This window comes from Eupeodes corollae, chromosome 3 (assembly GCF_945859685.1).
Source record: "Eupeodes corollae chromosome 3, idEupCoro1.1, whole genome shotgun sequence".
Lineage (NCBI taxonomy): Eukaryota > Metazoa > Arthropoda > Insecta > Diptera > Syrphidae > Eupeodes > Eupeodes corollae.
The window spans coordinates 17104258-17118983 of record NC_079149.1 but is presented as its reverse complement, the minus strand read 5'-3'; the positions used below and the strand labels follow the sequence as shown (position 1 = coordinate 17118983).

Here is a 14726-nt window from a genome sequence, read left to right as displayed (position 1 = left end):
ACTTAATTTAGCGACCAGCTTAGAAAGGTGTAAGGATTCAAAAAATTTATTTATTTATTTATTTAATCAAATAATTTACAAATAAATTTACAAATTATTTCTTAATAAGGCATCAGGGTAACAAGACCATAAGTGATGCCGTCTTATAGAATACTTAAATTTAATTTACAGAGTAACTTTAGCAAAGTTATTGTTGAAAGTAATGACTTTAAAGTTAAACATTTATAGTTAAAAACAGAAATATTTACATTAGATTTCATTAAATTTATTGTGAATATCTAAAGCAGTTTTGATTCTTTGTATTGTATTATGATCGGCTGGGCAAAGGATGGTAGATAATTTTTTGAGTATGAGTATGCTTTCAAGTGAAGGATCGATCTGCCGTGATAAAGGACATTCTACAAATACGTGATAAATTGATAGAACTTCATTACAGGCTTCACACAATTCTGGGAGTTCATTATTGTAAAGGTGTTTGGTCGTAAAAATCGTTTTTCCAACTCTGATTCGGAGTATCTTTATGCAATTTTCCCTTGTTAGTTGCCTATTATATGGAATGCGATGATAATGTGGATTATGCGTACGAAGAAAAGTATTGCAGTTATTCCAATTAACTTCAAGTTCCATCTTTAGTTCCTGGATATAGATTTGGCGAGTCAATTGATAGAAATTTGGCAAATCAATAACAAGTGGAAATTTAGTAGCATCTCTAGCTGCATTATCCGCCATTTCATTGCCCTTGATACCAGAATGCCCTGGTACCCATGCTAGTACTATGTTTTCCGTCATTGTGCATCTTAATTGTTCCAGAGTAGGGCATCGGTTTGTCTCATTTTTTAGGCCTTTTAATATCCCAAGGTTATCTGTCATAATAATACTTCGTCCCAAATAAGTTTTTGCAATTGAAATAGCTCTTTGAATTGCTGCTAGTTCAGCAATGTAGTTGCCTGCTTCACTAGGTAGCAGTCCTCGCCAGACCGAAGAGGTTTGAGAACGCTGTTCCCATTTGACTACGGCAAAAGATGAGTTGTCATCCTTGTGAGAACCATCTGTATAAAAGATGTGATCAGGGTTGACCTTTTCGATCATCTCTTGGTGAAGAGCTTGGAACATATCATTCGTCGTATTTTTCTTTTTAAATGCTGCTAATTTTGTATCTATTGGAAGCAGATTTCGTTTCCATGGGGGCGGACTATATTGTATTGAACCTGGTTCCAACAAGGAATTTGGTTGGACTTTTATTAAGCTAAATACTTTTACTAGTGCAGATAATGAGTTTTTCCGTTTATTTTTTTCTGAATTAGTAATTGCATTGGCAATATTATACAAGGGATGCTTTGTATCGGCAAGGGCCTTGCTTGCTAAGGTAATAGCTCTTCTTTTGCCAAAGTTATGAAAAGAGTGATACCCAGTTTCCAGTCTAAGAGCCTCGATCCTTGTTGATTTTAGTGCTCCTGAGGCTGAACGAAAGCAATTGTTTATCGCGTTGTCGATGTCCTTGCAGTTTTTGATTGTTGTCCACATGTAGGTTGTAAGTCCATGTTGTAAAGTACCTTCAACGAGTGTTTTTGCTATTTTTAAGGCTATTTCAAGATGAGGTCCTTTTTTCTTTGAGCAAATCATTTTTAGGAGGTTACATCGTTTTTTTAATTGAAGGATTACGTTTTTTACCTGAAGATTCCATTTTAAATTAGAACTGAATGTAATACCCAAAATTTTTAATTCTTTTGAAGCCGAGACTACAGTATCGCGAATATTTAATGGCAATGGATTACAGTTTCTTTTTCTGCATAGGTGCAATAAATCTACTTTTGAAGGAGGGATTATGGCGCCTTTTCTTTCGGACCATGTGTGGATAGCCCTATCTGCATTTTCTAAAATAGATTTAACCTGCATCGGGTTGCCGGATGCTACTACATAAATATTATCAGCATAAACTCCAACAAAGTCAAGTTGAGGTTCAAGCTGCATGAGTTTAGTTAAAAGCGAATCAACATAGGTGTTGTAAATAGCTACCGAGAGAGGAGATCCTTGAGGTGTTCCATTTTCCAGTTTAAAAAGTGTGGATTTATAACCATCAACATTAACTCGGAAGGTTCTTGAAGTCATAAAGGATGCGATAAGTTTGACTATCCGAAAGGGGACTCCCCATTGTGACATTTGTGTAAGGACGGGAATCATGGTGACGCGATCAAAAGCTTTTTGTAGGTCCGATGACATAACTAGACTATGTTTGGTTTTAGAAAGATTTTCTGCGAGTTTGTGCTCGAGCAAGTGAACAAGTGTATGTACTCCTCTGTTCTGTCTAAAAGCGTGTTGTCCTGAATGTGCCTTTTTTTCTGCAAACCAACATATCCGTCTCGCGATAATTTTTTCAAAAATTTTGGAGAGGATGGGCAGCAGTGCGATTGGTCGGTACTCATCGAAGCTGTGGCGATTTTGGGAGTTTTTAGGAATTGGCTTGAACTGAGCCCTTTTCCAGTCGTGTGGAAAAACACCAGTCGTTAAAATGTTGTTGTATAACAAGCATAGCCTGTCTTTTAGTATATCAGAGCACTTTTCAACCATTTTATAGGTAATTTTGTCTTCACCTGGAGTCTTACCTTTCGCAGTTCTAAGAGTCATATCAAGTTCTAGACGAGTAATCTGTTCACTAAGAATTTCGCATTGATTTTCGTTTGTTTCAAGATTGTTTACATCGAAATTATTTTTTTCTTCGATAATAGATGCAGGATAAGTTGAGTTATCACTGTATTTTTTCCATTTCGTTCCAAATTTGTTAGCAATTGTTTCAGAATCTTTTAGCAATCTATTGTTATCTGAGATCATGTATGGAAATTCGATCTGTGATCTATAGCAATTAAGGGATCTTATCCTGTTCCACAGTGTTCGACTATCTAATGATGGGTTCATTGTGTTGACGAAGTTTTCCCAAGAAGATCGTTTTGACTGAAGTGATTCTCGTTTTAATTTTGCACAACTTCTTCTGTACGCAATACAGTTTTCAGTTGTTGGAAACCTTCGAGCTTTTTTCCAGGCCTTGTCCTTATCCTTTACTAATTTGGCTATATCTGGTGTAAACCATACTGGATTAGTTTTTGATGAATGTCTCTTTGTTTGTGGGATCGATTTAGCTGCAGCAGTTCTAATTATTTTTTTGATTCTCGACGCCTCTTGGTTGGTGTTTTGGGTTGGAGGATTTGTTATTGTCAATGTTTTAGTGCTCTCTTCAAATAAGGTCCAGTTAGCTAGTTCTTCTTTGAAACGTGCTGTGAATTTGCTAGTTAATTTTTGCTCATGAGAACGAATTACAATTGGAATATGGTCCCTGCTTTCTTGAGGAAGGACCTCCCAATGAAAAAGAGGTGCCAAATCTTGGGTTGCCATTGTAACGTCAATTGCGGAAAAAGTATTTCTCGTACTGAAGAAAGTGGGAGAACCGTCATTCATAATTATGAGGTTATGGTCGTTGGCAAAGTTTTCAAACAAAGTACCATCGCTGTTTGTGACATCTGAGCCCCATAAAGAGTTGTGGGCATTTATATCTCCCAGTACAAAATGATGACATCCATCATTAATTCTAGGAATTGAATCTAAAATATTTGAATTTATTTGTATATCATCATTGAATAATTACAAATAGAAGGGACACCGGGCAAATCCTGCTCTAGATGGCGACACTTATTTCTCAAATGCTCATAAGTCGCTAGTATCGCCGGCGAGTTATTGTATCTCAGTCTATCAAATACAACACCCAATTTAACAGATTTGGTTCTTATGGGAAATTTACTCACAATTTGTTGTCGAGAAAGAGAATAAAAAACAACAATAACAACTGTGTAGGTATACATGTGTGTGGCATTCAAGGCCAAATCACGTTCGCTACAGAAAATGTATTTTGAAGGTTTGTTTTCCTTTTTTAAATTTCGTAATTCGTTCTCATTTATAAAACGAAAATGATGATGTTTTGTGAGTATTTCTTCAATTTCGTTGTTAGTTTGATATGGGTTGGGATAGGTTTATTTTTAAATTTCTTTTTTTTCTGAAAATAGGGATAGTGGACGAATCATACTTTCTACAATGTACATATACATAAGCATAGGTAGGTAGGTATATTGTTTAGGCTAATGTTAGGTTGGTACCCAGTAGGAAATTTCAAAAAATTCATCGGTGAATCACCAACTTTTTCCTTGGTGAATGGAAGCTACACCCCATGAAAACATGGTGAAAACATCAGTGAAATTAACATGGGGATTGGATTGGCGTTCACCAAGTTGTGAATTTCATGGTGACTGTTCAGAGAGGAAATCACCAAGCAAGTGCATTTGGTGTATTCCCAAGTGAATTTTAGTTGATGAAAAATACCGTGAATTCACACCGGGGAAATCACTGGGTAAGTGGAGTTGCTGATATACTTGTGTACTTTACATTGGTGAAAAATGTGATGAATGTTCACCAAGGAATTCACTTAGCAAAATTGAAGGCCTTTTTCATAAATGAATATTGACCAGTAGTTTCCTTAGGGAAGCCAATGTAACTCATTCACTAATGCAAATTGACCTGGTGAAAAATGTCGTGAATGTGCATAAATGAAGTCAATCATGTTTTTATTATCGAATTATTTTTTACTCATACCTAAATCTTTGGATACAAATATTAAAAAAAAAACAGCCATGTAAATTTTTATGATTTTATTGAAAAAAATGCTGCCAATGTGCAGATTCCATTTTTTAGCTGCTCCGTGGTGACACACAAACTTTTAATGTCCGCTCTCATTTCGTCTATCATATCTTGTTGATTCTATACAAAATGTAAAGCAGATATATAGAAATTTAATTTAATAAAATAATAATAGTTATAATTACCGTTTTCTTAAAAATCCGCCTTGGCTGCTTTGTGGGTGAAAATTCAATGGAGTCCATTGCCGACTGTTTAGATCCGGAAGCCTTTAAAAAAAGAGCAATAAAATAGGATTAGATAATTTTAGAAAGGGATTTGTAATTTAAATGAAATTACCTGAATATTTTTCTTGTTCATTTGAACACAAATTCTACCAATTTACCAAAATATTCACTTTTTTACAATTATAATTTATTTTCTAAACTCTTTTTAATAACTTTAAGCTTTACTCACTTGTTGACACTATGAACAATGAAATTCAACTGAAAACTGTTTCTCGAAAAAACAACAATGCTCTCAAAAAAATAATCACTTACCCCGAACACTGTGCGTTGTTGTTGAAAATAACTTTGTTTCTAAGCAAACCAGGCTGACGATCGCGAATCGAAGTTTTTATGATATGTAAAAAACCCGAACATTGCAATCCTTCAACCATGCGTCGCCATCACCGTCGGTCGTTGTTGTTGGAAATAACTTTGTTTCTCGAAGCAAACCAGGCTGACGAACGGGAACGGCAATTTTTTATTGTATGTAAAAAATCCGAGCATTGAAATTCTAAAACTGAAGCCAATCTCCGTATTATTCAGTGGCAGGTAGAGAAGAAAAAGGCAAATATAAACAAAAACAAAACACCCATCTCGTGCTTCATATCGGGAATGAAATATTTTACAAGGAAAAAGATAGGGTGGATTGTATAATCATAGGAAAAACGCAATGCCTTTCAGTAAGGATTTCATTGCATGCTATTCCTAAATGATTCGAGTAGCTGATTTCCTTGGCGATTTCACACAAAATTTTCATTGGTGAGCAAATTTCCTACTGGGTAATTGCACAAATGGAGGTTAGTAGGAACATATGTACATATGTATGGAGGTATATATGTATATATATATAACAGAAGTAAGGGGCGTACCTATTAGATTTTTCAACCATTTTAGTAGTATTTTTGGCAGATTTCTTTGCTTTAAAGCAAAAAACTTTGGAGTGAAGAAAAAAAGATATAAATATATATATATTAAAATGGTCTGCACAGATAAAAATTGGCTCATTGTTTATTAGCTTTTCGGAATAGCTATTTCCGGAGTTTACTAGCCAAATTTAGGCTAGACCTTCGTTTTGTGGCAGTCGAAACCGCGGCACACCTGAACTTTTTTTATTTAAACAATCCTTATAATCACAATACATTTTTAATTTAACTACAAATTTCAATCGACCCGTAGACAAAACCGCACTCAATAAAATACAAAAACTTACAACAAAAAGTCATCTACATAGGTATATGATAAACACAAATGAAATACATATACAAACATACATAATATGTCTGGATTGATAATTCATTTTTCTTCCAAAGATGTAGGTATACCTTGCCTATTCTTAAAAGCGTTTTTTTTTCAACGTGTACACATTGATATTAGTGTCCTTTTCAAAAAAGATCCCAAAAGGACTTTTTTAATCCCTTTTGACTTTGTATACAAAAACCTTTTGAGCATTTAAATTAGCATATACAAAAACCAATATCATGAAAATGATATTCAAGCTACTAATAGTACTCACTGGGTGCTCATAAGTCGCATGGTCGTTTGAGCAATGTTCGGTGTCTACTTCTATTTGTAATTATTCAATGATATCATGTTCTTTGTAAATGTTTGTAATTTTAATGGGTGTTCTATCTGGAATTTCAATGGTATGATGAAGCAAAGCTGATGAGGACGTAATGTGCGACTTTACTGGAATATTTTCTCTAACGAGAAAACCTATACCTGCCTTACTATAATGATAATCTTTATTGAAATGATAGGATTTGTAGTTTTTCATATTAAATAAATGTAAGTTTTTTGAAATAATGTGAGTTTCTTGCAGTGCTATAATGTCTGGCTTATATTTAGCGATAAGTCGCTCAAGAGTGTGTTTGTTGTTGCAATAGCCTTGTATGTTCCATTGGAGGATGCGTAAATTCATAGTGAATTTGGTCATTGTAATGGATTATGGTTTGTGGATGTAATTAATGTATTTGGAGTGTTTATGGTTTCGTGATCTAAGAGAGTTCTGTCATATGATTTATTTAAGAGAGTTTGTTTTGATGCAGGAGAGGTTACAGATGACTGAGATGGTATCTCAGAGCCACCAGCTTCCATTTCAGCATCATTTTCGGAGTCCGAAATTGGTGAAAGAGACAGATTAATTCTGTCGTTTGACGTTTCGTTGTCATTGCTTAGTACGATTGAAGTTAATGATGATGCAGTTTCTTTGTTTTGTGTTAAATTATATTTTGTAATTAGTTTTGTATTTTTATTTTGTGTAGTAGATGAATAGTTATAGTTATTTTCAGTAGTTTGTTTTGGAATATTGATAAATTTTTCTTGTTCTTTTGTAATATTTAGAGGTTGTTTTTGTGAACGTAATAGTTCATTAGTAGGAGGAGATATAGTGGTATTTTTCAATTTGTTGTTAAGTGCATGTTGTTGTTTAGTTTTTTCTATGCGTGTTTTTATTATGTCTGCCATTGTGGAGCTGCCAAAATTACGATTCTTTGGAGCGGGGAGCTGATGTATTGAAGGGTTGTCATTGAATATCTGCCAAGCATCCCGTACGGTACACCGGCGATCAATTTTGATTTTGTTGACTGATTTATATCGGAGAAAGGAAGGGCAGGCGGGATCACTTGGAGTGTGGCCTTCTGTGTTGCAATTGAGACAAAAAACACGTGTGCAACTATCGTGCGGTGGTGGAAGACAGCAGTTTTTGCACAATGGAGCACCTGTGCACCTATTCTTGGTGTGTCCAAGTTTTTGGCAAGATATGCATCTCATGGGGTTGGGTATATATTCGTCTACTTTGCAATTAACCCATCCAATTTTCACTTCGTTGGGTCGCCGAATCAAGTCGAAAGTCAAGATAGCTGCACCGGTCGCCACCAATGAATCGTCTTGCTTTCTCATCATTTTCTTGACATCAATTACCTTGAATTTTTTCAATTCAGACAATAACTCTTCTTCGCTGATATCTACAATATGTTTGGAGTATATTCTTCCTTGAATAGAGTTCAGGCTAAGGTGGTTTGTGACTTTTACTGGAATAGAATCCACGAGTTTGGCTTTTAGGAATTTATTGGCAGTCTCAACATTAAGCACTTTAAGGAGAAGATCTCCAGATCTCATGGCTTTAACCTCCAAGATATCTTTAGAGATAAATTCAAGACCTCTATTGATTTGGATGGGGTTATAGGATGAAAGAGGACGAATATTTTCACCTGTTTTTTCCAGACCTGTCACAACTATAAATCTTGGGATGTTATTGTCATTATTTATGACTGGGAGTTCGGGAAAGTCGTCGCTTGGGTGCTTTCGCTTGGTTTTTTTGTTGGAGTTTTGATTCTGGTCAAGGATTACCTCAGGAGGTAGCCCTTTAAACCAGTTTTTTCTAGGGGGATCTGTACCCCCGTCCATGGTTTTGTCGCAGTTGTTTAGTTGTTTTGTTATGTGTTTGTCTTTTTTTTTTTTTTTTTTTTTAAGTATAAGTGTCACACTTACCCCGTAGAGAGAGGTAGGCACGTATTAACGTCAAATGAAAGTCTTTAAGTTGACACAGTTGACTTAGATTAATTCTTTAAGCAGTACGTGTATACACGGCGTTTGCCCGCACAGAACTGATTCAAAAAAAAAAAAAAAAAAAAAATGTTCGGTATAATGTAAGGGAGCTATGTGGAAACAATCGTATGTCTTCAAGTGTATTACCAGCTAATGTTCTGGCATCCCATTTCCGATCCTTGTTGACGTGTCTAGATGACTTGCACTCGTTTCATTACGCTTGCCCAGACACAATCCATAATTTGCTTGATTATGTAATAGCCCTTGATGAACTGGAACTTGCTCTTTTTAACATGGACAAACAAAAAGTCCCCAGCAATTGATGACATTTCCGTTGAATTTCTGAAAAACTCATCTTTAGAATACAAGCCATATCTTCTTTCTTTTTACAACAACTTGTACGATTCCGCTTGCCTTCCCACGAGCTTCAATAAAGCTGTTATATTTTCAATATTTATGAATGGTGATGCTAGCTTACCTGACAATTACAGAGGTATTTCAATATTAAATTCCATTAGAAAAGTATTTGCTAGAATCCTATATAAAAGACTTATCAATTGGGTAGAATCAAACAATCGCTTAAGTATGTTTCAAACTTGTTTTCGTGAGGCCTTTTCAATGGTTGATCAAATTTTTGCTTTATCGAGTATTGCTAACAAATTTATCCAAAAGAAAAAGAAGATGCATTTGATACCGTCAATCGACAAACTCTCATTTACAAAATGGAATCTCATGGCATAATTAGAAAATTTCTAAATATCTACGAAAAATGTGTATTTAAAACTTATGCTACACTTTGGGATGGGGCCGGGGTTTCAAATTGGTTTCAAACGACTGCAGGTGTTCCCCAAGGATGTATCCTCAGCCCAATCTTATTTTCCCTCTACATTGATGATATTTCAGATAATTTACCCGGTGGAGTTTGTTTTTCTGATATTTGTATAAATGTGCTTCTTTACGCGGATCACTTGGTTATGCTAGCGGATAACCCATTTTCTCTCCAGCTACAAATCAATAGGTTCCAAACGTACTGCAATATCTGGGACCTTAAAATAAACTTAGAGAAAACAAAGATTATGGTATTTTAGGCACGGAGTTGTAGAAGGTTGGTTCCTTAACAACCAACCTATTGAAATAGTACAGGAATTCAAATATCTGGGATTGTTGATGTCTGCTAACGGTAGCTTCAATAAACATGTTCAGCGTAAGTGTAAAGAAGCGAAAGAAGCTCTTAACATAATGTGGCCAACTTTCTTCTCAAACAAAAACATAGACTTAGTATCTAAATACTAAAACCTACCAACTATTTATTTCATTATTTTATTAAAGCAAATGTTATTTTCTGGCAGACGGCAATCTTGCCATGTTCATATATTATTTTGATTTTCAAATTGTAAAAAAAATGTTTTTTAATAAAATAAAGGAATTAACAAGAGTAACAAAAAAAAGAGATTTCTGGGTAATTTTTGACACAACTGACTGATCTTTACTAGTCACTTTGACTATATCGTAACCAATGCCAGTTCTATGCTTAGTTTTATTTATCGACATTTAAAACGAATTTACTGATCCTATCACATTGAGATCTATCAGTTTTAGCTTGTTTAGAATTGAATCCAGAAACGCTTCACTTTAATAGCTGTATGAACTTTGCGTTGGAACATCGATATGCCCTATAACAACTCAAGATGTTTGTTATTTGGGATCCAATATCTGGAGGTTTGGAGGTCTTATTTTGAAACAATGTTTGTCAGAGATCTAATTTTGGATATAATAAGCCATTAACACGCTGTTTAAGGCAGACAAACTGCATTTGTTCAGTTCTTGAATGTACTATGTTTTTAAGTAAAGATAGTTTTAAGAAAACATTGTAATCTATTTTAACTTTTGGTGGACAAACTTAAGTATTTATTGATTATTAGGATTTTAAGAAGTCTATAAAAGGTATGTATTAAAAATAATAATAACTTTGTTCAGTAAAAACAAACTAACCTTAAACAGCATATTTTTTCCACAATAACAATAAATACTCAGTTTCATCAACTGCACCAATAATCCATTCAATCTAAAAAATCTCTTATTCAAGAAAGCAATAAAGATTTTATATACAATCACGGTGTTCAGACAAGACGCTGTTTAGGTGACTTATTTTAAAGCTTTATTGCATCTAGTTCCTGCGATTTTAAATAAGTAACGATGAAAAATGTCAAAATTAATCTGCCCAAAATATGTGCAAAACATAATTTAGAAACTGAGAAAATTTTGTCGGTAGTGGGTCGAAATACTGTTTTTCAGAATTCTGCAAGATTAAAATTCTGGTTGATACTGTACGTTACTCGTTGGTCATAATTCTGTGTGTCCTAAATTCTATGTTTCAAAACGGGTTGGGGTCTAAATACTGTATTTAAAATACTGTAGGGAAGAGGGGAGTAAGACGGGGTACTTAACGTTTGAATCTCAATAAAACTCACATTTTAGTGTCTTATTTTTTTTTTAAATTTCAGTAATCATCTTTGGTAATCAGTCTTACATAATCAATTCACAATTAATTAAGGAATATGTAAATTAAATGGAAAATTGACAAAAAGTAGACAAGGTCAGATCTCCCCATCATGCCCCCTACGTCGGGTAAGATGGGATACCCTGAGCGGCAAGATGGGGTTGAAAACAATCAAATTTATTTTTGCTCACAAAATTCGCAAGTAAACGTTGCATCTTCGTCTTTACTAGCCTTCATTCGACTCCAAACAACAACCATTACAAAACAAACATGGGGTATTTTCAACTTCACTATCACTGCTCTCCATTGATGGGACATATTTAGATCCTGTTTTCTTTTTGGCCACTTTTTTTATAAGCCGCAGATTTTTGTTTAGTTTTCTTTCTCTTCGTTCCCTTATTGCTTTACTTTTTCTGCTAACTTCTTTTTTAATTAGTCTCTTCTAATTCATTTTTATATGGCAACGCGAGAAGTTTTGGGCGTTGCTGGAAAGGGCGTTATTTGCTCTGGATTGGTTACGGTAAATGTTGATTTTTGTGGAGTACTTGGTGTCTTGTTCATTTCAGTTTCAACTAGACAACCAGGCTTAGTGGATGATATTGTTTTAGTGGAGATTGCAAGAGGAATGATTTCATGACAGTTTGGTTCTCTTTCTTTCTAATTAACACACAAAAACAGTGGCGTCGTCAATCTGTCAATGTGTCCACTAAAAGCTATTATGGTGGCACTGTGTCGCGCGCAGTAACGATCCTGATTTTTCAAATGGTTCCCGATATAAGATTGGTACCCCGTCCTGCCCGCCACCCCCATCTTACCCCCCTCTCCCCTATCTCAAAATATTGTATGTACAAACCACTGTATGATCCAAATACTGTATCTCAAAATGCTGTATTTCAAAATTCTGTATATTAAAATTCTGTATTTCAAAATGCTGTAAATAAGCCTAAAAAAGTGCGACCTTTTTACAATATCAAGATGATCTTTATTTTTCAGCCTATTAACAGCATTTTAAAATACAGTATTTTGAAAACATAAAACTTTTTTTAAAGAAAACATTATTATAATTTTTCATTATCATAATGTTCTAATATACTTTCTTAAACAATAACACATGTACCTATGATATGTCATATGTCTTTGAATAAATACAAACAAAATAAATGATATCTTCTTATTTTCTCTTTCTCATTTTGTTTCTTCTTAATTTTGTGTATTTCTTTTACATTTTCACATGGTACGTTCCTATCATAACTAACAATTTACAGTATTTTGACAATACAGCGTTTTTAGATACAGTATTTTGAAATATAGCATAATAACTGTACAGTATTATGATCATACAGAATCGTACAGTATCATACAGAATTTTGACTGTACAGTATTTTAAAACAAATCATTTGAAAACATTGCCAACTTTGAATATTTTATATAAAAATTTCATAATATACTGTATCTCCGAATTTCTCAAGGAAAAATACAGTATCCTTACAAAATATGTTTTTGTTAGCTTATTCTCAAAAACTTTTTGTTTAAAAAATTCTGTACTTTAAAAATACTGTAAATGGTCTCTTTACAGAATTCGACCAACCAGAATTTTGTCGCACAACAGTTTGTTCTTACGAAATTTTTAAATATACATAGAATTTTGACGTAAAGTATTTTAAACACAGTATTATGCCTTAGACATTATTCCACCCCTTCTTTTATTTATTACAGTAATCAAGATTATGAAAAAATTAGAATATTTTGACAGAAAATAATTTAATCATACAGCACCAAAACTTGCTTGCATAAAATGATTAAACATTTCATTTCTAAATTCATCTAATATGAGGTTTCTGAAATTTTAATTTCAATATTGTATTGATATAAGAAAAAATGTTTTATAAAATAAAAAATGTGTGTGCAGGTTTATACGACATCTTTAAAACCAAAATGTTCTTCTTTCCTGGTAACGCTGTTATATATCATTTAGAACTGTCACCTCCGTCATCCCTAAAAATTCCATATTGAACTAAATTGCACATACACAATTCCATATACAAGTCATTTCTCTACTCATTCACTCTCTCTCCCTCACACGTTCTTAGATTGCCAACAGAAAATAGAATGGAAATCCAAATCTGTTCTGTATTTGTATTCAGTTTTTCAGTACTCTACCATTCTTCGTTTTGTAGGGGTATCGGTATCGGTATACAAAAATTAAAATGGCAACTAGTTATAATAGATTATCATTCTCGAATGATGAAGAATTTAAATTAATTGAATTTATTAAAAATCATCCCGCTCTTTGGGATGCCAGTCACACGGAATATGGAAATGCAGAATTACGTAAACTATATTGGGTTAAATTGTCAAAAGAATTAAATAAATCAGGTAAGTTCAGACGTAATAGAATTCCGGAATGAATGAAAGCTAACAAAATACCTTGAAGTGGTGTGGTAGAATATTGTGGTGAAATACGAGAAGTGATTGCATCTTTATTCACCATTTTTGTTGTGCGCTGTGGGGTGTGATAAATAAATCTTAAATACAATTTTGAATTTACTTTTCTTTTTCAGTATTTGAATGTCGAAGGAAATGGCGTTTCGTTCGAGATTATTACATTCATAAGCGTCGCAGACAACCGGAGAGCACTCCACAACGTGATGGCAAATACTATAGTTTACAATTTCTCAATAAGATTAAAGTATCTTCGAAGAAGAATGCTTCTGAAATGTGTCAAAAAAGTAATGTCAAAAGTAGAAAAAACATCGCAAAAGCTCAAGAAAGCATTGAAGTCGATTACATTGGTTCTGACGAAGAAATCGATTATAATTTTTTGGATGATCCGACAATTGAAAGAATAACGGTTGAGCGAATGGGAAATAGTGTCAAAAATAACGACGAAGATGTTTCGTTACAACATCAGGATCCAGAACCAGATGCAAATAATGAACATGATGATAGATCAGATGATTTTTTATTCAAAGAAGATTACATAGACGAAGAAAATACAAACGAAGTTGAGAAATTACAAAATAATATTCACGAAATTGAGGCAGAAGCAGTAATAGAAGAAGAAGAAGACGAAGAACATTTTGATGCGAAAAATTTAAATATGACATTTGAACAAGGAACCGATGGAAGTACTCAAACAGATAGTAAATCCGTAGCTTTGTTGCATGATAAGGCAATCGATCTTTTCTTCGAAAGTATGGCAGCAGCTGTCAAAACATTTCCACCACAATATGTCGCCGAAGCTAAGTGCAAAGTTTTTATGGCTTTTAATGAAGTTGAATCGAAAGTTTATAGAAATACAAACAAAAATTAAATTTAATACTTAAATTGTTCACTTGATTTTTATTATGTTGGGATTTATCGCGAATAGAATTTTTCCTTGGAATGAGGCTATTAGAAATAAAATTTCCCTTTCCAAAGAACATTTTATTTATGACAGCCTCGACATGGCATTGGGATATTAAACGGTTCATGAAATTTGTTCTAGGCATAGATTCGGATCGAGAAAGAAGTCAAGGAAAATTTTTCATCGCACTGGATTATAGTTCGAGGAAAATTTTGACATTTCCCGACGTTTCAAGGTCCCTAGAGTCCAAAGAAAAGATTTTTAGAAAGATGTCTGGTGCGTTTGTGTTTACGTACGTTCGCGACGTATTTTCGTTGCCCATAGCTCAAGAACCAGAAGAGATATCGACTTCAAATAAATGTTATACAGATAAAAAGGCAGAAAGATACAG

General features: G+C 33.9%; 1 protein-coding gene and 1 long non-coding RNA gene across 2 annotated transcripts; one reads left to right on the top strand and one right to left on the bottom strand.

Moving 5' to 3' along the window:
• Positions 1-4676: 4676 nt before the first annotated feature.
• On the bottom strand, positions 4677-5217 carry LOC129952870 (uncharacterized). Its single transcript, XR_008782405.1, has 3 exons — positions 5017-5217; positions 4866-4946; positions 4677-4800 (listed from the first exon to the last, which is right to left on the bottom strand). It is a non-coding gene; the product is annotated as an uncharacterized LOC129952870 (long non-coding RNA).
• Positions 5218-13138: 7921 nt separating this feature from the next.
• LOC129951474 (uncharacterized) lies at positions 13139-14316 on the top strand. Its single transcript, XM_056063626.1, has 2 exons — positions 13139-13365; positions 13551-14316. The coding sequence occupies exons 1-2, from the start codon at positions 13197-13199 to the stop codon at positions 14300-14302; spliced, it is 921 nt and encodes a 306-aa protein (XP_055919601.1). The 5' UTR covers positions 13139-13196; the 3' UTR covers positions 14303-14316.
• The last annotated feature ends 410 nt before the right edge of the window (positions 14317-14726 follow it).

Bases quoted from the DNA above. Each gene is read 5' to 3' on its own strand.
- LOC129951474 (XM_056063626.1), top strand. From the start codon at position 13,197: ATGGCAACTAGTTATAATAGATTATCATTCTCGAATGATGAAGAATTT. The intron at 13,366-13,550 runs GTAAGTTCAGAC...TTTCTTTTTCAG, and splicing joins AAAAGAATTAAATAAATCAG to TATTTGAATGTCGAAGGAAA.